The following is a 27,770-nucleotide window of genomic DNA, read 5'->3' as shown; positions in this document are numbered from 1 at the left end:
GTCGTTCGTACTGGTAACCCGGCACTGGCAATCGCGCTTTGCCAGTATACGCACGGTACTACCTCGTAGGTAGGTAGAGCTTTCGTCTGTTTTCTCGGAGCTAAAAGTGGTTGTGCTTTTGGCGGGCATCGTTTTTTGTCCGGTTTCCGGGTGATTTTCAGTGTCACCGGGTTTATGGTAAAGTCTTCAGGGCTTTGTGAAGAGACAATGGTTCAGAAAGACACGGGTGTTTATGTTTTGTAGGTGATACTCGCGAGGCCCTAAGGGAGGGGCATAAAAACTCCAAAGGTAAGCTTCTAGGTGTAGCACAATTCAATGATCAATGATCACTTATCGGGGAATTAAATCGTTTGTGAAGAGATTTTATTTTTTCTAATTTTATATTTGATCGTTTTTTAGAAACATGTCTTTATTACTAAAACAAATATGAAGTTGTAGTTAAAGTTTTGTTTGAAGGTTTGAGGTGAGAACCTTAAGCAGTAAATAGTCTCTGCATCATGCCCCCTGCTCTTCCATTTTCCAGGAAAGGAAATTTCCTCGTTGAAAAGTTTTGGTATACATAGGAAGTTGTACTTTAAGCCAATTTGTATGCATATCTATCAATATCATATCTGTACAGAGTGTCCCATTTTCTTTGTCTTCGCCGGGTATCTCGCTCACGTTAATAATGATAGAAGAAAGGACAATAAACAGATTTTTCGTGATTCCTATGGTTTTCTCTGTACTGGACAATTTTGAAATTTGACTTGTGTGGAACTCGGCCGTTTTTTTAATTTCAAAAAATTAAAAAGCACAACCCAAAAGACTTCGCAGCGTACTTCAGTAGCGTCACTCCTTTTCTTCGGTGTTTCATCGCTTAACCGCAATGAATAAAATAAATCATAAAAAAAATAAAAAAGTAATGAAGAATATTATTCGCTTTCTTTGAGGATTTCCTTAAAGCTATTGGATTCAAAATATCTAAAATACGTAAGATGTCTCATTAAAAATCATAATTTGCGCTCCTTACCCCTCTTCAGTATAATCGGAGGGCCACCCCCCAGGTCTGCAACAAATCCTCCCGCTTAAAAATATCTCAATGTCTAATTTCACGTCTTAAAAAACAATTCAAAGCTTCTTAGAACTACATAAATTTAAAAAAAAGTCAAGTTAGCCCATAGATATCATGCCCTCTGCTCTGGTTACCGAAACATAAGTCTGGAACCCGTATATTTCGGTGCCTTCCAGGGTCGATTTTCCTCAGCTACAGGTTGATCACGTACATGCATATTTTAAACTGCAGAACGATGAAAGGTACAGAAATAATATATAAATGTGGAAAACTTTCTAAATTAGGCAACGACTTCAAGCTTCAAAAAGAAACAGGTCAATAATATACGACGAAAGAGTTCGGGAAGTAAAAGAGGTTGTGCCCTTAGAAAAAGTGCCGTACTTTTGATTTTATGATAATACAATCTGAATTGTAGTCATAGTTCAGGTTGTGAGTCGTAGTCGGGTTGATGCCAAAGAGAAGTGTAGGCGCACAAAATTTCAGCTTAATGTCTCAAAAACTGAAAGAGCTATTTTTTTTAATTAACAAAAATAAAAATTATATAGTTTGTTTATAAGTATAACAAATTAGTGTGATTCTTCATTGGTCAATCAAGTACTCTGTACAGACAATAATTGGTAGGACCTCATCGAAGATTATTTATGAGCATTTATTGCATGAAAATTAATTAAAGCTTTAAATGGTCTCAATTAATAATTTCTTAGGTTCATTAAACCATAAACACAGGATTTCCTCCTTTTTCCCAAATCTCAAGTCATTAGATGATTCACTAATTGATATTTTGTTGCTTTACACAGTTATTAGGCGGTCTAAAGTGACGTGTGGGAATCGGAATCACTAATGATGTCGTGACTATCCTCAATGTTTACAAACGATTTTACATGCAGAAGTTTGTTTTAATATCTTCTTGCTGCGGCTTGTGTGGGTTACCACTATTAACTCTTCATAGGTAGCTCCATGTAGGTTTTTACTGTTTTTCTCACCTTATCTCTTCTTCATTATCTCTTCATTACCAATTCGTTTTTCTAACTTTTCTTGCCCGTTCCGGCAGCACGGAATTGCATTTATTTTCAAGTGCATGGTCGGCTTTAAACGAGACTTTAAGGTAAAAAGGAACACCTGCGCGCACCTGTTTCACTTCTAGACCCTCTTCATTACGTCGCCGAGTAGCATATAAAATTCAAGCTCACGTTTTAAATTGGTGAACCCGATGTGCCTCAGTTTACCTTATTTCGAACATGATATGGATAACTGTTATTTATCAACTTCTTGAAACTGCTACCAGTTAAAGTTTTTGCTACTTGTATAGATAAGACGAATGACCCATGTTTTATGATATTATTAGTTTGTTTTCATTTCCAACTTTCAGATATGATTTGTGAATCATGAACTTCCAAACATGACCGTCGAATTTAAAACTGACGTGATGCGAACTCCTTCAACCATGATGTCCATTGCCACGCCCCTGAGAGAGACTCAGGCCTATGTTACGGCCAAAGGACTTACAAATCATCCAGGGCAGAATAACTGCTTCCTGAACAGCTCAATTCAAGTAAGTTTATTAACCTTCACCGTCTTAAGTTCAGGCTTAACTTCTTCTATTCGAGTTTTAAGTGCTAGATACAGGGTGGCCCAAGAAGTGCGTGGGAGGAGGATAGAGGAAAAACTTTTATGGCCAAGAAACAAGTTTAAGAGGAAAATGGCTTAAGGCAACAGTTTATTATGCCAGAAAACAGCTCCAATTATACAGAGTGTTTCTAAACCACGCGATCGCATTCGATTTTGCTATACGAAGTACAAAAAGTAAGGTTAAAGTGAAATTACATTTACATGACAGAATTGACATGGCATTGACGTGACCTCGAAATAACAGTGTGTCATAGGTGTTTCAACAATATTTAAGATAACTAAGTTTTATGTGGTTTTAAGACGCCCTGTATAATCAAAGACACTTTTTGGTTATAGCACCTAAAAACCACTAGGGCTCTAAATTTTTTTTCTATATTCTTTTTCCTATATCCTCCGCCAAGAGACTGTTGTGCCACCCTGTACAGTGGCCACAAGTTGAAGTAATAAATTTAATACAGCCCCGAAACATAAACTCTGAGAAGCGAATGTGTGCTTGCTACAGTAAAATTCGGTGGTGACGTGCAGCATATGAAATTAAAATTTTGTTTGTTTTGTATAATAAATTCGAGTATTTTTCGATAAAAATGTTCATGGTTATTGGAAATTGCTTAGCCAGAGGCGCAGAGCATATTTTAAGACTAATTTGTTCAGAATGTATATGTAGGTTTGTACTTATGTCAGTATTGTTACGCTGTTCACTACAATCTCTACAAGACACCCAAATGCAACTACTTATACATACAGGGTGTTTCACTCACATCATGCGGTAAGACATCGATCGATTGCGTAGAAACTATAGTAGTGTCTAGTAGAGCGGCACAATTAAAATATTTTCAAGATGGCGGCACTTCCAATTCGATTGGAAGTAAACTACCTATCAAAATTTTCGACTTCTGTCAAATTAAATGCTGCACACATTATGTATCATGAAATGTTTTTAAAAATTCGAGAAAAATTAAAAAATGCGAAAATATACAGGGCATATCATTTAAAAGAAAAAGATCATCATTATTTTATGTGTAACCGTAACTAATACCATTTTGAAAATGTTTTTCATAGCTGCATCAGTAAGTTTTCTGTACATTTTGTGGTCCTTAATTATTGTTAAATGTTGACCTTTTTCAATGCCGTTGCTTTTGTCAAAATCTGACGGTCACTTTAAGAAACAACAAAAGCTACGCGCAGTGTTGCCACTTTTACTGATTATACAAAATGGCCGAATTTGGGTAATTCAACTCCCAGACTTCGATGGTCAAAGAAATCGGATTATCTGGGAAAGAACGCCATTTATCTGTGGGTTAATAATTTGAATTCACTTGCGAACGTGGCTTTAAAGAATGGCGATTCTAATATTTTCTTATAGAATGTAAACCGCTGACTTCCCACAGGTCAAAAGTGAACAATGAGAGGAAATGCTGTTTTTATTTTCGGTACACAGAAGACATTACACACATCTTGGGAAAACGGAAACCGTGACTCATGTCATTAAGTTTATTGATAAGGCAAATTAATCGAAAATTATTTTAATTATCTAGTCAAAGGGTCAGTTTGATGGAACTTGCTGGATTAGTACCATTGCGAACTTCCCTTAGCAAAGACATTCTGAAACACTTCGAACCCAATTTCCACACACTGTTTCGCTGCACGTCTCCGGATTTAATGGTTTTTCAAAGAAAATTCCCCTTTGCATTTTTTATTTTTAGTCTCGTGTGCCAGTGCATAATTTTCGAGTTAAAAATCTAACAAGTGTGTGATATCGAATCCTCTATCTGGCATAGAAAAAAAGAGCTTGATAAGTTCCCACTGCAAATTGATTTAATTAAAGAGATTATTCAATGAAATTGTGCTGGTGTGTGATTTAAAGCGTCCGTGGGAAACCTCTTGTTTTCTCAGTCATTAAATTATTCAGGCTAGACTATTAATGAGTGTAGTAAAATACAATACCTACAGTGCCGATAATTACCAGTTTTGCGCTAGAGTTCGACGTATGACTCCTAAAAGGGCGAAAATACGATCTCTAGATGCCAGTTGGAGCGACCAAGCGCTAAGAAATCTAAACAAAAACTAAATTCAGCATAACATTTACCAATTTTCTCCTCTCTAGCGGCATCCAGCAATTATTATTCTAGTACGCATAATAGTCGTAATGGAACACGTCCTTTTTTCTCAAAAGCTGAGGTGATAGCACTTATCCGCATTCTCGAAGGGCAATTACGGTCATTAGAAGTCGGATAAAGAAAACAATTTTCATCTTTTCCGTTCAGGATGGCTCTTCGGTTGTTATTAGGTAGCCCCACTCAGGCACACGCGCATATTATGTGCGCGTAATAATATCTTGTTACTACAACTTGGGAGGCCCTCGAAGTGGTACACAACGAAGGAACCACGTTTATGTAGAATTTTTCGAAATGGTACTCAGCGAAGGAACTGCGTTTTGTATCATCCCAGATTAGAACACAATTAGAATTAAATTTGCTGAACAAGAGAAAAACCGGTTTAAACCATGACTGTGGCAAGATCTAGATAGGGCGAGATGATAAAATTTCTCACATGCATCTCCCTCCCTTTTTGTGACACAGATTGCTCGATTTCTGGTCTCCTATCCAGCAAACCTCGAATGGCAATTTCTACACTGGGTATATAGTGTCCCACACTCGCTGACACATTCTCCATTAGGCATTTACCATAAACAGGTTTCATCATACATGCAGTAACGTTCTCTTTAAACGAACGCACTTATTCCGAACTTCCGGTTACCCATAAGACAAAAATATTTAAAAACCAACGAACTCAACAGTTGATCAGGGACTTAAATGGAATGGATCGCGCAGCGAAGGTTTAAAAGTGTGTGCCATATTGCAATCGAAGGTTGAAGAGCTTGGAAAGAAGTTGCTAAAAGATGAAGCAGCTAAATTTAGTAGAAGCTGGCTGGAGAGATTTAAAAGCAGGCTGATGATAATGTTGTAACTGTCAAATACCTAGATGATAATGTCATTGACGCTACTGCTTTTTCTTCAATTCATGTTGATGAGTTGGAGGAAGCTCAAGATCAAGATGATCCAGTGATCGAGGAGCCAATTGCAGCCACACCAGAGGCACTTAAGCATATTCCTAATTTCCTTAAGTCTCGGAATACTTCACAAAATGTTCTGGATTCTGTAGCAAAAGTATTAGTAAGATTAATTTAACAAAAATTAAACAAAGTACGATGAAAATTTGATTAAAGAAAAAAGTGGCACTACTAAAAAAACTCTGACAGTTTCCTATATAATCATCAAGTATTCGTGCAAAAGAAAATAGAATAAACTAAATAAAAATATAATAAAATTAATAAAAATGAACAGGGTATCCTTCAAAAGACCGAAGAGTTGCTGTAAGTAGATATACACTAATTGGGCATGATTTTTTGCTTTTTTATTCTCATATTTTTCTGCACCTCGACATAGCGTTAAGTACGCTTCCTCATACATTCCATAAATAGTTGCGACTACTCCCTCAGTCAAAAAAACTTGCTTCAGCACTACGTCTTTCACATAAGTAACACACTGAAGACGCAAATAAAAAAAATATATGAATATAAAGATATGTATGAGTACGTACTTAGAAACAAAATACAAAGAAAAGTTATAAAATAAATTTGTCCTAAATACTACTCCAAAGAAAAAAATCACTGGAGGGGTCAAATCTGGCGAATCTGCTGGCCGCTCTATGAGATCTCATTTCGACACTAGAGATAATGAAATTCCTTACAGCAGAAAAAATACTTTTTATCTGCATAGAATTGATAAACTGACCTAAATAAATTATTTTGTACTTCAGTGTGTCAAAAACGATGTATGGCAAAGTAATGTATTTGCTTAATTTTCTCGGGAAATATTCTCCAAAATTACACTCGGGTATTAAAATAACTATAATTCCTCACAATATGACAGTAAAATCGTACTGTTTTCATGCTAAATTTTCCATAATTTTTGTATTTCTGCAATTTTTTAAATAGTCCTGAGGAAATGTATGTAAAAAGAAGTGATTTCCTTGTAAACCAGAAATTTCTAGTGTAATGCTGAACATCCATTATATACCAAAAAAAAAACTACTCATAGACAAGGTCGTAGACTCCATAATAACCCGTGAGGCTGATTACAAGAAAAAGACGCTCCTAATCACTTACATCACATTCCTGGCTTACATGTCGTACCTAGATAAGCGTCGAATTATTGACCATTAAGCGTTTTTTTAAGGAAAAGGAATTATGTAATATTTACACCGATTATCTAGATCATCATTCCGTTCGCGTGCTATCATTACTTAGCGATCGCCTAATAATAATCCCTGCTTCCTATAGAATGTCGAACTGGTTTTCTTAATGTTTTTCTCAATAGAGGATGAGACCATTTAGTCGCTTTAATCTCAAAAAATATTGAGGAACAAGGTATCGAATACGAATTCTCCTCTTCAATGGGAACCAGGCACATTCTCATAATATCCGACGGATATTGATTTCAGCCAATACCAGAAATATCGAGGTTTAGGTAATTTAATATGCATGAATTTTCATATTGCGGCTGTTAAAGTACCCGTTTCCCATGTAGTTATTATGTTATTATTCCCATGTTAATATTTTCCTTCTCTATTCATTGTAGTTTGTGATTTCAATGGGCTAAATGAAGTCTTCATATCTGCTCTCTGTGTGCCAAACGCCGAGCATTAAAAGTCCTTTGTTTGTACTTCCTCTTAAAGGTGATAAGGCACTCATTTTCTTTATCATACATAATAGGTGTTGTAGTACGTGCATACGTGTTCGTGTACTTATCACACATTCGTTTATACTTCAAGACATTATTGTCCACTTCCTACTAATTATTATTATTGCAAACATTTATGAATGAAAATCAGCCGCTATTTCACAATTACATTGTTAATAATTACATATGTACGCCTTACATACAGCTACATCGAGCGTGTGAATGTATATTAAGTGGATGTCTATATTGAGCTAGAAGGGGAGCTCATTCCAACTCGGACAAATTGGCATTAAGTGACTTTAAAGATTATCTTATTGTCTCATTTCCTCAAAAAGAACACTTTGTATATGGTCTCTGCTCGTTGGATTATTTCGGCGCTTTTGCCGAAGGCGGCCGTGATGGTTGAAAACAATTGAAAGTTCGTTTGCGCGCTCACGCCGTACTGAAGATCTCTGGCCCGCGCTGAAACTGTAGTCGGCTGCAACCTCCGAATTGGGCTTGAAAAGTACAGTAGCTCGAATTCAGGTCAGTGGCGTTAATAATAAATTAAGTTTTATACAGATGTTGTGAAATGCGCTCAATTTGCTTAAAGAAAATAATATTAAAATCCTTCCAGTAGATAAAGGTAACGTTACAGTCATAATGGACTGTATTACGTATTCAATTCAAACACGTAAATTAAGATGTTGATCCGTATTGGGGGCTGTTTGAGCTTGATTGGCTGTGGTACCAGGGGCACTTGGTTGATTCATTGACTTCATTTCTCAGGTTTTTGTGAAAAGTGCCATTACATGATCACCAACGTTAGTTGTGTTAACCTGAACTAACCTTGCGTTCGTGATGCCTTGGCGAACTAATTCTGGAACGCACTTTTCAATGAGGTGCTCCAACAGTAAGTTTGTTTCATTTTCCCATTTACGGTCACTTTAATATTTATCTTAAGTGCGTTAAGTGGTCCACTCACGCCATGACTAAATATCCCAAATCCATTAGCAGGAATTCTTCTACTTAAAATTCGAGTCTTTTTCAGAAAAATTGAAATTTGGTGCATTGTCTGGACATATTAGATATTTTGCCATTTTTGCCGAAGATGACTGTGACGTATCATAATGATTGATAACGATAAGTTGCGTTTGCGCAAACGGCCGCAAACCAGTAAGACATGTCAACCATGTGGGGGGCAACCTAGAAATGATGACCGAGCCGCAAGTTAAGATTTGAACGGAAAAATTACAAGTAAATTTCCATTTCTGCCCAAGTTCTGCGTTCTGCTGTTCCGTTGTCAGTCTCTACCTTCCTATTCATCCAGGTCCAATTGACTTAAACGCTCACTGGTAATTCCACAGTGTCTTCCATGTTTTCCATCCCCGATTGTCTTTTTTAATCATTTCGATCTTGCCAAGCCAATGTGCTTCTTTTCGCTCTTCGTGTAATTGATAGAGTCTTCTTGACGGCTTTATGCCTCCCGATGTTGGATTTGCGTCCTTTCAAGTTACGTAGCAGCGCCGCAACACTTCTTCCAGTTACCTTTTCAAGACCCTTTCTTTCGGCACTTAAAGGAAAACACTGAGACCAGTCTGGTCCCTTGCAGTCTTTTGCAGCGACATTACCAATCCTGATGTGTGAATCGGAGAAAAGTTTTTTACTTTTTTCTTCGACAATGGAAATTGTTTTTACAGGTGTGTCATTTGCGTTTTTCCTGAGATAATCTGGCATGTAGTTTTTTCCTTTTAAACCCCCCGCTTTCTGAATCACCACCTCCAGTACCTCTTCATTTTCGTCGTCGCTTTCATACGTTTTATGTGTAGGACCGTTCTTGGGTGTTTGTTCCCATAATTTTTTTTACCTTCATACTCTCTTCTATGGCCGTTCTAATTCCTCTGGTATTTTCCAGTTTTATCCTGTCTCACTTGGGGATGGTTTCCGATGTAATAGGTTCATAAAGTTTCAACCGACCTGGCAGGCTCCGGTTTACCCTCATCCATCGGCCTTGTGCGTCTGATACCTCCCCTTCCCTCCCTTGGGGTTGGTTACCTGAACTCGGGAGGAGGCATCACATGGAGGTGCTGACAGGTTTTTGGTTTCCACCTTCAATTAACCTGATTGATAATTGCATGCGTTTGTAATGTCTACACGAATTTTTTTGGAACGCACTTTCTAACGAAGTACTTCAAGGGTGAGTTATTTGACACTTCTTTGTGCATCCCCGTTTGTGGTCATTTAAATATTCATCTAAGTGGTGTTGAATGGTTCACTCACATACCCATTTTCAGGAAATTTGCAAAATTGTGTTAACTAAACTTGCTGTGTTTCTATTGTGGCTAAATATCTATGAAAGAATAAAAAATGCTTTTCAGTTGGTTGCTGTTAATGGCAAAAAGCTGTATCATGTGTGTTCTTTTTTCTCGCTCAAATGGGAGCTGTTAAGCCAATTAACAAACAACTACGCGCTTTCTCTCTTCAGTAACAATTACCTGAAATTCATTTTTCATTCCTTGTTAGTGGAATGCCATCAAACGAACGTGGAATTTTGCTTTATTTCTGCCGTGATCAGTACTAACGATAAAACTTCCGATTGTTTAAAGCATATAAATTGAGAAGATAGGCCTTCTAACCGGTTCTAAAACACCTGCCAATAAAGCGCATCTTAAAGAGATCAGGAATCGATGTAATGAGCAGACAAAAGAAGTTGTTAAGTGATGGCACTATTTCAACAAGAGTGGAAGCTACGGCCGCTCCTGAAGACTCACTTAGAACCTGATATTTTTTGCCTCCATGTGCTAATTTAGTATATAAATAAATAAATAAATGCAGTAGCTAGTTGCCTCGTCAGGCGAAAATAGTCAATTAATTGCACCAGCGATATTATTAAGTATGGCAGCAAATTTGTGTTTTAGCCAGTTATTTCTCCTACGACTGACAAAAAAGTGGCCTGTTAATGACTCAAAACAGGTTGTAAAATGTCACTTTTAATGCCTAGGTTGTAAAGGAATGCTTTTACTGTTCAGACAATAAAATTAACATTTTACAGATGTTTTATATTGTTATTTAATTTTTCGCTCAATCGCTTTCTTGAGTTCGGAGATCAACGGATCAAACAGTGCCCTTCGGCAAAAATAGACAGGTGGCAAAAAAAAGTGAGTCATATTTTTTACTCCCTAGGCATCAAAATTTCCAAAAATTGAAAAATTTTATAAATAATTATTAAGATATCTGCCACTGCCGATTATAATTATGTACATATTGACCTCATCATTGACAACTTAACAATAAAACAAATTTACAGTTATTGGTGGTTTTTTACGTGCCCGAGCTGAGATTTCAAGTTTAGCGTCATTTAGAGGCATCATTTTTTTTTCTTACCGGTTCTACTACCTAAAGGCACTTAATCCCAGAAGTGGTTCTTCATCGAGCAACTAGGCAAAGGCGAAAGAGTAACCCAAAGTGGTAAAACTGGTTCTTCTTGGCGCGTGTCTCGTGCTAAGACGTAGAATCGTAGTATCTTTGCGAGGCCTTTTCCCGCCTAAAGAAACTAAAATTAAAATAAAAATAAATATGATCACTTAAGTAATGTTGAGATGTTCGTTTACAATTATTGCAATCCAGATCAGTTCAGGCTAGTAGTGCCAGCCAGTCTTCTAAATCTCTCTACTGAAGAGTGTCTACAATGCGTTTTAAATTAGCACGAAAAAGATAAAATACAACTACCTTAAAGACATAAAATTACCACGAAATACCGTTTAAAACAAAGCAATAATTATGCTTCACATGCTTTCCTAAATAGAAGACAACTTGAAGTGAAGCAAACTGAAAATTAACAAAATCATAGCTGTAGTTCTATTACCGTGTAACTGGTAGGTTGATGTGGGTATATTATAACAAGAAGTAATTATCAACAATTTGAAACATTTGTAGCAAGTAAAAAAAATGGACGTAAATTCTCTTAGGAACCTTGTAACTGGCCATTAAGTCATTAGTCTCACAGTCTCTTCTTCTTAAACGTTCCTATAGGATTTGAGAAAATTGCAAAAAATAAAAAGAAAAAAATATTTTAAAAATATTTAAAAAATTAAATGTATGTATAAAATGTAAACACTGAATTTTAAACCTCATTTATTCAATGTTTCGTGTATTCCATCGAATGTTTTAATCTTTTTCAATATTTTGCTCCTCGAATCAATGTTTTTAATCTTCTAAATCCTGATGTAGCACACCTCCAACTTTAGGTGCAGAAAAATCTTCAACAAAATACTCTTAAAGTAAGTTCAGGGCAGCTTTTGAACGTACCTACGAAATTTCTACTCTGAGCTCCAAAAGTCAGCTTCAGAGAGTTCATAGGAAATTGGTTCGAGGCGATCAAAACCGAATATCAGCAACTGATGCTTTTACTTTAATTTTGCTCAGGAGAATGTTTCTGAGGCTTTGCACATGAGAGTTCATTTTGGAATGTGCATAAATTCACACAAAACGATTAATATTCATTGAAGAAAATCGTCGGTTCTGTAGTAACCAAATAATCATATGATTAATTACCAACAGACTGTCCCATAAATAGCGTCATAACAACGTACGATGTGTGCCTTGTAAACAACACGAGCCCAAACATAACAAAACTGCACAAACCACTCGGGTTCTTCTTCGAAGAGTGGTACCTTCGTCGTTCCACCTCGCTTCCCCGTTCAACAACCAAAATGGCCGCCTGGGTCCCCCCAGGCCCCCTCCAAAGCCACGCACACCTGTGTTGTAGAGACCGAGAGTTGGCGATCTTCAGGTAAAATAAGGCTATAATAGGTAAACCATACGTTGTTGGTGCGCTGGTACCACCGTATTTTGCAGTTTTCCCAAGGGAAAATGCGTCGATTTTGAGTGATTTCGCGTCGGTGGTGTTAGTTCGATATGACCAAAAGCAGGATTCACAGACCCAGGGCTTTGTTCCAAATTTCCAATGTAAGTTCTTGCGGCTTTGTGGTGCTGGGTACTAGAATCGCGCTTATTAGAGATAGGTGGCGCCACATGATTATGTCTTAGCAAAGCTTTTAAAGAGCTTAACTGGATATTTATTGGGTTTAGCTTTAAATAGTACTTTAAAGGGTTGGCTTGAATTTCAGGAATTGTTAAAAATTCTGAAATTCCCTTGCACGGAATTTAAGGCTCCGGACACTCATTGCGTCAATTTTGAAGAATTGGTGTAACTTTAAAATGTCCAAATTTGTCACATTTGAGGTCATTCAGATCTAGGAACTTCGCCATTCAAGCTTTGCAAAGACAAAAGGGGTCATTTTTGAAAGTTTTAAAATGTGGCAATATTAAAGATATCAAGAGACCCTTGTTTTTACTAATTTGAAAGTTTTTGAGCCATAAAAGTTCTATGCGTGGATTTTGGTCATCATGCATGCTGCATTCAACAAGTTTATTTTCTGATGTACTGAGGATTTAGGTACTTTATTTCAATAATCGTACCATGTAAACAACGTAAATAAGTAGAGCATTTCGTCAATTGAACTAGAACATTTCCTTCTTAGAGCCATATTATCATTGGATAGTTCCAGATCTTGTTCTTTCTCGTGTAAGTGCACGAAGAGAACCCTCGAGTACCAAAATAATCGTTTCTATGCATTCTATAACCTTATAACGAACAAAAAATCTCGAATTAATACCAGTTTTTTGCGATTTTTGAAGACGATGTAAAATGAACGTCCCTAAAAATGCCTTTCCAAGACTCCATGACTCCAGATGAGATATCCACGATCAATAAACGATGCACATCACTCTATTAAACTAAAAAACGGCACATCAAAAATTTGTCGGAAATAATTTCTGCATGAGTTAGACAGGTTCTTGGGGTTGCACAGATGTCAGGTGTTAGGGCAGGTGCCACTGTTTCTTTTCGGCTATAGGTACCTAAGATTCGCACTCTGGCACATGGTGTTTAGTATTCACCAATTAGCAAAAATATCGTGCGGTTTTTTGTGAATAATATATTTACACATTAATGACTGACTCACCTTCATATCAGCCCAATGAAATCATTGTTCAGTCAGATAGGGATGACCTCTGCCCGACCGACGTAAAAGAAGTGATGCGGTAGGTATGGTGTGCTCTGGGTCCAGTACAATAATCAACATCATGCCTCTGGACTGATGGGGGCACTTGATGATGATGATGATGATGATTTCCCTAGTACTAATACATCTCAGAAAATCAAATTACTAAAATAATCGGAGTGATAAGGGCAAATCTAATTTGACAATAATTTCCTTGGTTATCACATTATACGATATGATCACATTATCTGTCAAATTTCCGTTACCGACTGAGCAACCACTGTTAAATGGCATATTTGACAGTGTTTTACTGGCAGTAATTTGATAGATTTTGCATTTTTGTTACAAATTAAAATAAAAAGGCGATTTTCATAAACTTTTCATATGCCGTGACATTTCTGAAGATCAAACTAACTCCATGCATCAATGTTGTTCCAGGTCTTATGGCACCTAGACGCCTTCAGACGAAGTTTTCGCGATCTCACCGGGCATGCGTGTTTGGCTGAATCCTGCATTTTTTGTGCCCTAAAGGTAAGTTCTTCTACAAGTTCATCTTACCGGGTCAGAAATCGAGGTACAGGTAAAAAGATCAAAGCACCTCAGGCTCCAAATCCAATTAACTGTATATATATTAACGTGACGTAATGTTTAATACCCTGTAGTAAATAAATAACAAATTATTAACATTCTTGCTTTTGCATTACATCGATGTATAATTTATACTTGGTTCGCATAGTGGAATGTCGGTGTAAACCGCTGAAATAAGTAAGCAATGCTTAAGAGTGACGCTCGCCTTGAATTAACTAGATGTTATCAGTTGTCGTTAGTTTTAATTTGTTGTTGCAAATAAGAGGTGAATAATTGAGTAATATATATCTAATGATAGTCAAAATTGAGGATAAATAGAGAGGAAATTCAGAACTCTTTCCACAATCGCAATTAGCAAATTAAACGTTTGAGTTCAAAATAATGAGCTGTTGAGCTAACGTGTTTCCTGAGGAACTAATCGGAAATTTCAATATGTTAATCGCTCTAGGCTCATACAGAATTGAAAAAACTACCGGACAGAACTCTTAATAATTGATGTTTTTTTTTCTAATTCTCTTACCGGCTCTACTGCAAACTTTCCACTGCAGCGAGGATATGCAAGACGGTTCCATTTAATTTCCCTCATCTGGTAATCCAACGTCTGCCTAAAGTTTTGTTTGCTAAATCATTGAAAAGCATACTTAGATTTCAATGGAAGTGGCATAAAAGGTTTTTACAGGAAAACAAACAAACCTCTCGTGGCTTCAAGGCATTGTCTACCTAGTTATGATCAGCAAAGATCCGTTAAGCATCTACTGTCAGTCAGACCAAAAACTGATTTCTTTGTCTTTGATTTAGACAATAGCAGCAACGCCTGAACCCGAACAATCGACACAAAATTGCCAAATATCAAACCCAGTTAAAAAAAATGGCTCTTACGTGGGGTCCATATCATACAATAGGTACCATGGCACGTGGCGCCCTCGTCGCTGGTTCTCCGAACTCGAAGGTGAGATCACCAGGGAGTTCTTTTTCTTCGCCCCAGGCGCAACACGGCCGGTTGACCTCGTTTGGTATTGGTCGAGAGTGTTACTCAAGATTGGTTGTGCCGTTGGTCTCCTTCTTTCCTGTAGTTCTTGGGTTCGTTAGGTTTAAGAGATGATGACGGTGTTGTCGGGTTTCCCAAAAATACCTATATTTTTAGTTTAAACTTTGATTTATTTAATTGTCTAACAAAAAGCGTATTTCACCCCTAGAAGTAAATATTACAGTTCGCATTAACATGAGGTCTCAGGCAGTTTCGGGGGCCAATTTGGAAAAATTTCGCGATAGCTGTGATAAAACGGGCTCAGTTTATTAATCCCACTTTTTTGCGGTACATCGTGCGCTACTCACTTTTCGAACATTTATAATTTAAAAACTTTCCCCCTCATTCCATCTATCACCGCCTTTAAAACATGTCTACAGATGTTACAGAGCATTAAAATTTTCAAAATGTTGTTTTTTAAATTCTCCTTTAATCAAATTTTTGAGATATCTCTTCTAACCTGCGACTAGTCATAAAATTGATCCCTGGTACCAAAGTGTATGCTAAATTTGACAACAGCGGTTCGAAATTAGTGTCGACCAAATATTTACTGAACGCAAACAATGCACGTCGCGAGCGATACTCATTAGTTCCATTCTTTTAAAGGTCTCGTACCTAACTGAAATGTTAATAACCACTAAATACGAATAGAAATTTACTATGTTGTTATGTTAATGTCGATGATAAATTAAGCACTTTTAAATGTGATTTTGTTCATTATACCTCTACAAAAATGTGTAATAGTTGTTTGAGGTAGTACTTTTAATTTCCTTTTTTTGCGATCATTTATCCTAATTAGTCTGGTGCGCATTATGCGGTTACCCAAAAACCGCTTTCATAATTTAACCTAAATGGATTTTGGCATTGGTGTAGGATAGGATAGCCGACACTAAATTGGCGCCTGTTTCGATTTGGTAACTGAAATCCTACACTTTTTCGAAAAGGCTAATTAATTATGCTCACAGCTAAACTCTTTAAATTTAAAGCATCTTATAGCTTAACCTACGCTCAAAGCTACAATCAACAGAAACAGCAATTAGTGAATGAAGTTTAAATTTTTAAGATAATTTTAAGATAAATCCGTAGATGTGCCCTACTTTTCTTTTACATGTCAGCTAAATAAAGATAAAACTAAATAACTAACAATGACATCATGCTGACACAATTCACGTTAATCCGAAATGGTTGACGCGATTCGCATCATTACAAAAGGGTTGGCGCGATCCACGTCAATGCAAAAGGGTTTATGGGATCTGCATCCATGGTCAAGGATTGACGTGATCCACGTCAATACCAAAATAGTTGACGCCATTCACACCAATGCGAAAAGGTTCAGGCGATTCTCTTCAATAAAAAATGGTTAACGCGACCGTCCAATACTTTTTTTTTAATTACAGAGGACCGTGCCACTCGACTTGTTTAACTGAAACTTTGTCATTGTTTCGCTGCAACAATTTACTTAAATCCTGAAGTTTTCTTGGAACTTTACGCATACATTAAATTAAATCTGACGCCTCTACCTTTGCGGTTTTTTCATTACCGTCTCGTCACTAAAAGACCATTTTTTCGACGCCCCTTAAGTATTGTGAACAATGCAACCGGACCCTTTCTGTTAATTCCAAGCGATTTGTGAAGGTTTGTAAAAACGCATTGTCGCAACCTCTTCGTGAATCCCCCCTGATCGAGATTTTCTCGTTTCAAAACAGGTAGCTGTTCACGGTGTCATTTTGGAATATCATACAGTCGAGGTCGGATGAAATAACGGAAACATTTTTATCAATTTTGCTCGTTTTGCAGTCAATGCGGCTGAAAACTAGAGCAAAAATTGTCGAACACCCCAAAACATCATTAACCAGAAGTAATTCAAATATCAAAATACAGGGTCGCGTATAAAAGGGTTGACATATCAGAAGATCCACTGAAAAGCTGAATTTTAATATGGAAACTGATTACTCAAATCAAAAATAGATTTCAACATTTTAGTTGGGAAATGGGCCGCACACACTTTCAATTCTTTGTCAATGGTAATTTTCCCCAGTCCAGTAGCGCAGAGTGCTGACTCGAATTTTTACAATTTTAATTTCTCTTCTGGAATATAATCTGGATAATTACTGCGGGCTTTGTTGCCTTCTGCCGCACAAAATCGTCCCTTTGATCACTTTGAGATCGAATCTCCATAAACCCTACAGAAGGTTTCCGCACTTATATAATTACCGGCCACGTGAAAACCAAATAATTTTTAAAAAATCAAAACTACGCCCCCGCCAAAAACTAGAACAAGGTCAATGTTCACTGAATGAATCCATATGCGCGCATAATCGCCAAAATGAATAAGGATGCATCCCACATAATCGTCAAAATGAGTGGTTTTTATTGCATATGCATGCTTTCTCATTCAATGGGCTGATCAAAATAAAATTGTCAATAAAGTGGGTGAAGCATTACATGTTAATTTTACTGAGCTATTTTGCTGAGCAGTTACTTAATGATTTGCATGTCAATGAGGATGAATTTGGGGAAAATAAAAAAGGTACGGCTGAAGGGCATATACATATGTATTTAAGATAGGCTGAAGGTCATATCGAGACACTACAATATATAGGCAGGGCCACTAAAGAACAAATTACAAGGCGTATATATTATGTAAATTTGCTTTTGGTGACAATACCTAAGGTAAGTTTCACCAAAAGGTGTTCGTAAAGCAAGAAATATACGACAAAGGGAAGTTACCTGCTTCTCATTGTTTGCACAGGTTAAGCCAATTTACGGACTACGCTATGTTGCCAAACTGTGGATCATAGTCCACGAAAAAGGGATAAAAATTGGCGAAACAAGGCGACCATGGAGATCTCGATACCTATAAAAATAAGAACAAATTTGGAGTTCAGCAATATGCAGTTTTAAAATTTCAAAATTTTGATGACTGCCCGAGGTATTCGAAAAAGGAACAAAAATGTTTGAAAAACTTAAAAATTTTTTCTCACTTTATTTGGGAGATTGAAAATGATTGACACTTCATCATCGAAACTTTTCTTTTTATACAACCCGACGATTTCACCTGAAGAATCACAAGAGATACTAGAAATTTATTAGATGCTAGAAATTAGATATATCTTAGCTGACACGTACATCAGACCTATCCCTATTAGATTATTATTTATGAGGATGTTTTATATTTTTACTAAGCTGGAACACCAAATCTTAATATGTGATACATTATCGTAACAAGAAAAAAAAGGCTGAATTCAAAAATGTAAAATCCAGGACAGCACCCATAAAAAAACAAAGTTGATGATGGTTACCGAAAGCCGAAATGACAGATTACAAATATGACATAGCTGCATTCTAGAAAAGAAGAAGTTGGACTAATAAAATGTCGAATCATTTTGAATTACTTCGTTAAATAATCTGAGGAAAAAATAAAAAGTTTTTCCCAAAATATCAGTTTTTTCCAAGTACCTCCAGAAATGATCGAAATCTTTCAAATTTTAAAACAGCAAATTTTTTAATTTTGCACAAATTAATGAAGAATTGGCTATTTCCTTTGTCTCCAAATCTTAAATCGGCAACGCCGCAATGGTCCTTTAAGGAGCCTATTATTCAAACTACCTGTATACCTTGATGCCGATACAACCAAGCGGGTTTACCTACAATCTTTTTGCTCACCACTCACCTACTACAATCTACGCTATACTCAGTTGTCTTTCTCTGTTTCTACAGGTTCTTTATCTTCTTTCTTCTTGCCAGCTCAGTCTTCGTGGCGTAGCGGATGGAATGTGTTGTTAACCCGCCTGTTATGAAACGGCGCTCGTTTTTTGATTTCCCGCTTCTTTGTTTCGGACTTGTGCAATATGATAAATAAGTTTCGGTACCGAAAGCCTCCCCAGGTCCAAACCAAGCTAGAACACTGTGTTGGTGATGGTGGTAGTAGAGCCGGTGGCGTGAAAGAAAAAAATGGTGAAGGTTCGCTAGATGAGATTAAGGATACGGTACTCTCTAGTGCTCTGGGCGCAGAAACTCGAACAAAGATAAAGGTATTTCATTAATTTTAATAATAGTCAGTAATGAGTACAGTTTTATGGTTCTAATGAGGAGCTTGGCATTGAAGCAATCTGCTAGTTAGCTCTTTAAACGATTATGCAATATCATAAACACATATCTCAAGAGTCGGGAGTGTTATAGCCTTCACATTCTGCTACTTATCTACAATGCAAATTTCGCACATAAGTGTAATAAAAAAGCCATATGCCGAATGCACGCGCCACAGCTTATTTCCAGCTGTTTCTACCAATTTCCAAAATAATGCCCTCTGGGCAAACAACTGTGTTTCCTTACCTATTATAGTATTTATCTTTAGAAAAGCACATTTAACACTTCTTGCAAAGGTCTATTTAACCGTGGATTATCTGTGTACATTCCGGTTTTGATTACTTTTATCAATATTGTTTCAGTTAGATAACAGCACCAAACATGGTTCTATGAAGTGTTTAACGAGTCTGTTCATTGTGTGTTCAATGCCTTGATAATGAAGATAATTCTAAAAGCAGTACTATCTGTACATGTAAATTCCATAAATCTAACACATTTTTTCTCGGTTATAGGATCGCACATCATCATTTTGGATTGTTGCTACTTCACAGAGTCGCGTTGTGATGTGCTTCACGGAGTTGTGAAGACACCTTCAATTTACCGTGTCCAAGAGATGCGCAGACAGAAATTTATCAATTTAATTTTTTTTGCCACCTTTAAATTTTAATACTTACAGAAAGAAATCTGCGTGGTCACTGTAAGCTAATTTAATTTGTTGCAAAGAGCTTTCTGTCCCAGTGCGGGAAAATAGTATTTTCTGCGCGGCAACAACAATGCTCATATTACACACATGATTTTTTCACAATCGATCAAATAAGTAAATATTGAGTTAGAAAGGGAGGTTTTGGTTAATTTAAGTAATTATTCAGATATTCAGAGGCAAAATTCATATCTGCACATAAAGGGAATGAGCAAAATTCTTCGTAAAATCCCTATTTTGTGCTCGCTTTTGAAAGCATAAAAACATATTTTGCGCTTATATTTTAAAATCAATTTTTCCATGCAGTAATTCTGATAAAAACTCTTACATGCACTGCTGTCGAGACATTTGCGGCCACGAACGTTTTCTTCCGCCGAAGAAGAATTAGATTAGTTTATGACAAATTCCCAGCAATGCAACAAAATACACTTAACGCTAGCAACATTACATTAGTAGCTAGCAAAATTCTTCGTAAAATCTCTGAGTTGCCCTCGCTTTTGGAAGCATAAAAGCGTATTTTGCCCTTAATTTTTAAATTGATTTTTCCACGCAGTAATCCTAATAAAAGCTCTTAGATGCATCGAGACATTTGAAGTTACAAGCAGTTTCTTCCCCCGAAAAAGATGGATAACTTACGTATTTCAGAATAACATGCAATTGAATGAATTGACCTGTTTCGTGGCAAATCCATTTCTGTTTCCTAGCAATGCACCCAAATTCTTCTAGCGCTAGCAACGTTCCATTCATTGCTCTTTTGCGCCCTTAATGTACTGTTGCATTGCTAAGGCTAGAGAAGCAGGACATCAATGGCAAAATTCATGTCCGCTCTCAAAGCGAACAAATAAAATTCTCCGTAAAATTCCTATTTTGCACTCACTTTTGGCAGCATGAATGCATGTTTTGCGCTTAGAATTTAAATTGAATTTTTCATGTATTGACACATTTGTCACCACAGGAAACGCTCAAAACTGATTGCAATTGATGCCTCAGCACTCAATGCACTTATCCGTTTCTTTGCGTTACAGTTTAATTAAATCATCAGCAATAAATTGTACAGATTCCACATTAGTTCTAGTGTCAGTAGTTAACGGTGCAAGGTAGCAATATTCTCTATTATTTGCAGTAATTTTTTCTAGTCTTTAAGAGTAATATGAGAACTCACGTATGAGCTAATAATTATCTCAACACATCCTGCATCTAACGGGATACGTGATTGTCAGTTTCAATCAACTTTTGTTCTCTTATTGCGATAAATTTGCATCACATCAGCAAATTGACGGTGTTGTTTATTTTCTGTTGGCGTTTTGTAAGAATTGCAGATACCGACAGTTTCAATATTTGCTTACTTTTTTCTCGTTAAATTATTGTGTAAGTTATCGCCTTTAAACGGCCGTATTCAACAAAATGGTCAGCGATAAAATCAAGGTGATGCGGAATTACCTGTGATGCATTCCTTCTCAATGGGTTTAGGCCGATGAGTAATCCACGGACATTCTTGAGATGCTTTCCCCGAATTTATCTTCGATGCCATACGCCCCATCTGCCTCTTTGGTAACATTTCGTTGAAAATCCGATCACTCATTTCAGACCTATTCCTTCAGTTAAATATTTCCTCCATGCAAATTTTCTTTGCAGGAGCTTTTCTCCGAGCTTCAACACAGTCGGGCCAAAGCGCTCCCTCCAGACTCTTTGCGGAAGGCTTTAGCAGACTCCTTCTTGGACCAGCAACGTTTCCAGATTGGGTTTATGGATGATGCAGGTAGAAACACATTTTGAAGTCCTGAAAAGAAATCAAATAATTGATTTTTTTTATTGTTACAGCGGAATGTTTCGAAAATATGCTGCTCCGCATCCACGAGCATATCGCTCACAGGGAGCCGGAAGACGCCTGCTCGGCACCACACTGTATATCCCATCAAAAGTTTGCCATGACCTTAGTGGAGCAGTCCATTTGCAGAAATTGCGGAGCCACCACCGAACCCATGAGCTTTACACAGGTGACAACTTTAATTCATATAGATCTTCTATTTTCATTCGTATACGTTTTAAACTAAATAATGAAATTAATTAACTAATGAAACAGCTCGAAGAAAATAAGGCCGGAAAGTGTCTTTCTCTCATTATGGAACACCCTATATATGGGGTGATTGATTAACAATAGGAATAACAGATGGAAACCATTGGTCAAACATGCCTCATCCAAAAGTTGATAGTTTCTAAAATATACAGGGTATTTTGAATCAAGTTCCATGTTAGATAAAGAATAAAAACTTGAACTAACCTGAACTAACTGTAAATATCAGTGAAATTAATCCTCGCCCTGTAAGAGCAACGCGGAAATTACAACACATATCATTAAGGTAAATTATAGGTTAACCTGAGTCAAGATCGTTGGTGCAAATGCCTTTAAGTGATATGAAGCTGCCGGCGTTTTTCAGGTGCATCCACCTTTCACAACTGGGTCTAAAAAACTAAATTCATTAATATTTTTAATTGGATGAATAATGACTTTTTGTCGCACGCGTCCAAATACGAAACTTGTCGCATCGCTCCTCGTTGCTTAGAGTGTTGTGACCTCTTGCAAACCTGGACGGACTGATGTCACAATGGGGTGAATTATGAAATTCGTAATCGAAGGAAAAATGATCAACTATTTTGTGTCTTTAGGGGCAAAAAGCTCTCCAGCAGGGAGCAACCTCCCATATTAATTTTTGTATTAAAAAAAAACAAATTTACAAAAACATGAGGTAAAACTAGAAAGGAACAGAAAAAGTTGAATTGGGCCCTGGAATATTATTACATATTACTATTTAAAGCGCGTTCTGCAATCAATAAGCATTCGCCGAAGAATGTATGTTTATGGTAATATCCAAGGAGAGGCTAATTATTATTTCACATGTGTTAGCCGGGTAGTGTTTGTGTTACGACGGCTTACGCCACAAACAGTCATTACTAAAACAGTAAACATTTTATTTCAGATGGTTCAGTATGTCTCCACCTCCTCCCTGGTGCATCAGCTTCACTTAGCTATAGATCAAACAGGGCGCCCAGACTCCTTTGGACGACTTCTACAAAAGGCGAGCAATATGGGAGACACACGTCCATGCCCAGTATGCATGCATTAAAACTTACCATTCATTATACTCACTAATTAAAAAAATTCCAGGCCTCATGCGGCTCAGTAACCCAAATGCGTCGCATCCTGATGAACCGGCCGGAAATCGTCTCCATTGGCCTTGTCTGGAACTCAGAGAAGCCCAATATAGAACACATTATGGAAGTGTTTTCTTGCATCGACACTACATTAAACCTGAGTCATGTTTTTAATACTGTAACTGACTCAAGATGGGCGGAAACCACCACGCATAACTTGGTGGGCATGGTCACTTATTATGGAAAGCACTATTCCACGTTCTTCTTCCACACCAAATTAATGGAGTGGATTTTCTTGGATGATGCCACTGTCCGAGACGTGGGTCCTCGATGGGAGCAAGTAGTCGATAAATGCAAAAAAGGGAAGTTCCAGCCGCTTTTGTTGCTCTATGCTACTCCCAATGGGACTCCAGTCAATTTGGAATATGCCCCGAAATTGAATACGCCTTTCCAGACCAAAAGCGGGCAGCAATTGCTAAGGCGCTCGGTGACGCCTAGCCCTGAAAAACCGAATATCGGAGGAAACACTCGAAGAGCCATTACTCCGAACCCAGAGAACTCCCCTCTCAACCAAAAACCTCCTCTCCCTAAGCCATACAATGACTACCAGAACTTATCAGTTATTCAAAAAAATATTAATGGATTAAGAGAGGTTTCTGGAGACCAGATTGATGGCCACTTCAAGTTCATGCCGCATGATGCATATAACGCCAAAAGAAAGTCTCTGGATAACGCCAAACCTCAAGTTAACATTCACAGAACATTGAGCAATGGCTCATCTTCAGGAGTGGAGTCAGGCGCAAGTATTCCCGATCATATGAACGTCCCCAGAAGAAGAGATAGTGGGAATTGGAGCGGGGACAGGAACAGTGCCTCATCGGCTTCATCAACAACCATGGAGAACCCTTATTTATACTTGGTAGGAAAAATGCCACCTGGAAGCCCCACGAAAGTCCCATACGACGCTGGCTACGATTCTTACTCGCTCTCATCCAACGATAGCTCCAACAACATGACGACTCTGCAACATATGATGAAGAGCGGCCATCTGGCACAGATCCCTGAAGACTACACTAACATGCACTCGGCGCTAGGCCAGCAAAGTTCTCAAAGCTGTGACGTGCTTTGCACTGAAGCGGATGAACTGCTGATCAAATCCCGTCAATTGGAAGATGCCCATGACTTGGTTTTGGCCCTGGCTTTATGCAATGCAGCAGCTACGAAGGCTAGAGCTGCCATGAACGCCCCTTACAACAACCCCCAAACTCTAACTTTGGCCAGGATGAAGCACAATACCTGTATTATGAGGGCGAGGAGTTTGCATCGTCGGATGACCCAGCAGAACCAACCACAGAACAAGGAAGGTCCCCTGGAGATACGGCATACCCGGGAGGGCAGCAGTGGAAGCGGGAGGCATTCTCGGCAGAACTCCCGAGAGAAAGGACACCATTCCAGGCAGAGCAGCAGAGAGTTGCTAGTGCAACAGGAAAAAGAGAAAGCTAAGCCCATTAAAAGTATCGAGATTTATGCAACTTTGCCTAAGAAGAAGGATGCACTAAAGGCGAAACTCAACGCTATTAGTATCGATGATGATGCAGAATATATGCTCTATGCAAAACCGCCTGAACGGGAATCACGATCTATCTTCTCGAGATCGAAAAACAAAGATAAAGATTTGAAAGTTAAAGAAAAGAGGTCTAGGAGTGAAGACCGCAATAAAATATCAAGAAACGACTTTTCGGTTGCTCCGGAAATTTGCGTGGCAAAAGAAATCGCAAAGAAAGGGAAGCATAAAGACAAGGAAGAAAAAGAGGACAAAAAGGATAAGGAAGGAAAGAATAAGAAACAGCACAAGATCAGGAGAAAACTGCTGATGGGAGGTTTAATAAGGCGCAAAAACAGAAGCATGCCGGATTTAACGGATTCCAATGTTGAGGACCATAGGCAGTCTCCGCAATGCATCGATGATTCACAGCTCTGTTCCCCAGATACAAGTCAAGGGATGACAGGCTACCTCTCAGAAGGTCATTTGGAATTTGCTGGAAGCTCAGCTAATCCTAAACTTGAAAGGAGCAAATTGATGAGGAAAAGTTTCCATGGAAGCGCTGGCAAAATTCTCACCGCAGCTAAAGTACCTCCACCACCTCCTCTAAGAACGACTTCCCAACTTAGTCGATCTAAGTCCAATGTGTCGGAAGCCTCGGGCAGCGAGCAGTACAACATCTATGGAGATGTCAATATTTACCACAACCTGTCAGCCTTTAACCAACCCAACGAAGAGCAATCCTCAATGTCCCTGCCATACTACGGAAACTGTAATAGTTCCTACGATGATGATTCCTTTGACAAGCCATCCTCCCATACTGTGGTTACCCAAGCACAAGTCCATCAAGAGGTGAGCACTAGTAACACCGAGGAAGCAGTGGATGAAGTGGATTGTTTCCCTTCACGTCTAATGCCAATGTTAGACTTGCCTCCGTACCCCAGTCCAGCAGGCTCAGCTATCCACTCAAGACAAGCGAGTGAAGAATTTCCTCCTCCACCTCCTCCCCTAGATTTATCCGCGTTGGATGAATATTTACCCAAAATGGAGTCTGAGCGCAACAGCTTGTTAGCCCAATTACAAGACAAGAGAAAGCAAATTCTGACTCAAGTACCTGAACTGAAACAACAATCAAACAACATTCGTTCTAGTGGAGATACCTGGCTTAAAGAATTGCAAGCCAAACAAGCTGCACTAAAGGGCAAAAAAGGCGAAGCCAGTAGAGACATCGGAGTGGATGAAGTGAATACTCAACGTTATTTACCCGGTGATTCTGTAGCAGTTAAATCTGTGAAGGATTTGGCCTCCAAATTTGAAAATAGCCGCCCTACTATGGGCTTAAATAAAGCTAAAACTGAAATTTCCACGATCGCCCCAGAGCAGATCGCCGAAGAAATCCGTGAAGTTGAAATGATCACTTCGGCTGTAAATAAGGTTTTTGCAAATCATTCTGAGAAAGTTGAAGAGAAGACGCGTCCTCAAAAGAAAAAGAGCGTGTCTTTTTGCGATCAAGTTATCTTGGTGGCCACAGCAGATGAGCAAGAGGAGGAGACTTATATCCCCAATCCTATACTTGAAAGAGTGCTTCGTTCTGCAGTTAACAATCCTGAGGCTAATACTGTGAAGCAGGAATTGATGGCTTTGAGGCAAAATATGGCTCAACAGCCACCTCCTGCAGAGCTCAAACCTGCCCCAGACGCACCTCAACTACGTTCGAATGATGTAGAGCAACCTCTGTACGTTAGGAGAAATTCCATTGAGCATTTGCTGAATCCTGAGCCTCCAAGGCCAATACCACACACTCCGTACATGGCAACAAATTATCCTTCTTCTCCACTTCCTCAGCAGCAGTATTTGGCGCATCCCCAAAATTATGGAGTCAGAGCAGACGAACAGTATTACACCTATCAAAAAGCGCAACAGCCATACTACTCGAGAGGACCTACTGAGCAACAGTTTAGTTACGAAGATGCTCAATACAAGTATCAGCAGCCTCAAAAGTACAGTCCGAACGTTTCTACCTCCCACAACATTCCTCCAAGACAATCCCCATATCAACCTGTGCCGTACAACTCTACCAGTCACTATGGACACTCAAGCCCGCAAAATCCTCCTCACAATAATTATGGATACCCCCCACCATCACCTAGCTACAACCAGCCCAATATGAGACTCTCAGCGTCCTCTCCAGGTTACCTCACAACTACCCTTACACCCTCTCCAGTGCCATCCGTAAGTTCTTGCAGCAACTACTACCCTGAGGGATACAGAAATGGGAACCAATCTCCTTTTCAACGAGTGCCTGAACATCAAAATTTCAATCATCAGGAATACCAGAGGCAAATGGCGTATCAAATGAGCCCGGAGATCTACCAAAGGGTGCCACCTCCACATGGAGACGAACCGATTTACCCTCCACAACCTAATAAAATCAGTCCTTATCAGCAAGTGCCTTCCCCGAAGAACTTTCCCAAGAAGAGCGTGAGTTTCCAGCCAGGAACCAAAGGGTGTGAATCACCCATCCCTAAGGCAGTTATTACCCCTATTGTGGTGAACAATGCCAACAATAGTATACCGACAGACAAGACAAAATGCAACTTGTGCAGGAAGAAGAACGTCGTGGCTCTTAATGTGTATTGCAAGGACTGCGAATTTTACATGTCGAGGTTTAAGCCCATGAGTTGACCTTGAGGGAGGCATTTCTCAAATTGGGATGAAATAGAATAATGAGGTCCCAGTGAGGGAAATGGAGGGTGATACAAAGAAGTACAAGTGCAAATTGTTTTGGTTATTTTGAAAATGTGATATTTTATTTTAGGTTTGGTAGAAAAGGCCCAGAAGTTTTATTTTGTTGGTTTTATAAATTTTATAAGAAGAATTTGAAGGAATTTGTTGTGCAGGTACAAATATTTCCTGGGGCATACTCATAAGAGTTACAAACAAAATGAGAGATCTCATATATCATAGAATAAGTTTGTACAGATCGAATGTTCAGGCTTTATCGTTGTCATCGAATATCTCAGTTAAACAATTGCCGTTTTCAGGACACCGATTTTCATGAGAAACTGAAAAATCCCTTTTCAAAATTCTCATGAGTCGCTTTGTTTTTCAGTTACTGGGTGACCCTGAAAATAGCCTAAATAGGTAACTAGCCTCACCTCCTCTGTCGTGGTAGAACAAATTTTGTTTCTTTTCAATGGAATG

General features: G+C 38.3%; 1 protein-coding gene across 4 annotated transcripts; it reads left to right on the top strand.

Moving 5' to 3' along the window:
* Positions 1-11: 11 nt before the first annotated feature.
* Positions 12-27,714, top strand: ec (echinus). Of its 4 annotated transcripts, none has more exons than XM_066403255.1 (7): positions 12-288; positions 2,421-2,603; positions 13,905-13,997; positions 21,506-21,629; positions 21,692-21,867; positions 22,849-22,980; positions 23,037-27,714. In XM_066403255.1, exons 2-7 carry the CDS (start codon positions 2,451-2,453, stop codon positions 27,249-27,251), a joined length of 4,893 nt encoding a protein of 1,630 aa, XP_066259352.1. In that variant the 5' UTR covers positions 12-288; positions 2,421-2,450; the 3' UTR covers positions 27,252-27,714. The 4 variants fall into 4 exon arrangements, with proteins under 4 accessions (XP_066259352.1, XP_066259355.1, XP_066259354.1 ...); XM_066403258.1 differs by lacking the exons at positions 12-288; positions 2,421-2,603 and adding exons at positions 12,159-12,193; positions 12,259-12,369; XM_066403257.1 differs by lacking the exons at positions 12-288; positions 2,421-2,603 and adding an exon at positions 12,208-12,369.
* The last annotated feature ends 56 nt before the right edge of the window (positions 27,715-27,770 follow it).

The sequence above is a fragment of the Euwallacea similis genome, chromosome 28, assembly GCF_039881205.1.
Source record: "Euwallacea similis isolate ESF13 chromosome 28, ESF131.1, whole genome shotgun sequence".
Taxonomy (NCBI): domain Eukaryota; kingdom Metazoa; phylum Arthropoda; class Insecta; order Coleoptera; family Curculionidae; genus Euwallacea; species Euwallacea similis.
Note: the sequence above shows the minus strand (reverse complement) of the source record. Positions and strands in the feature narration are given on the sequence as shown.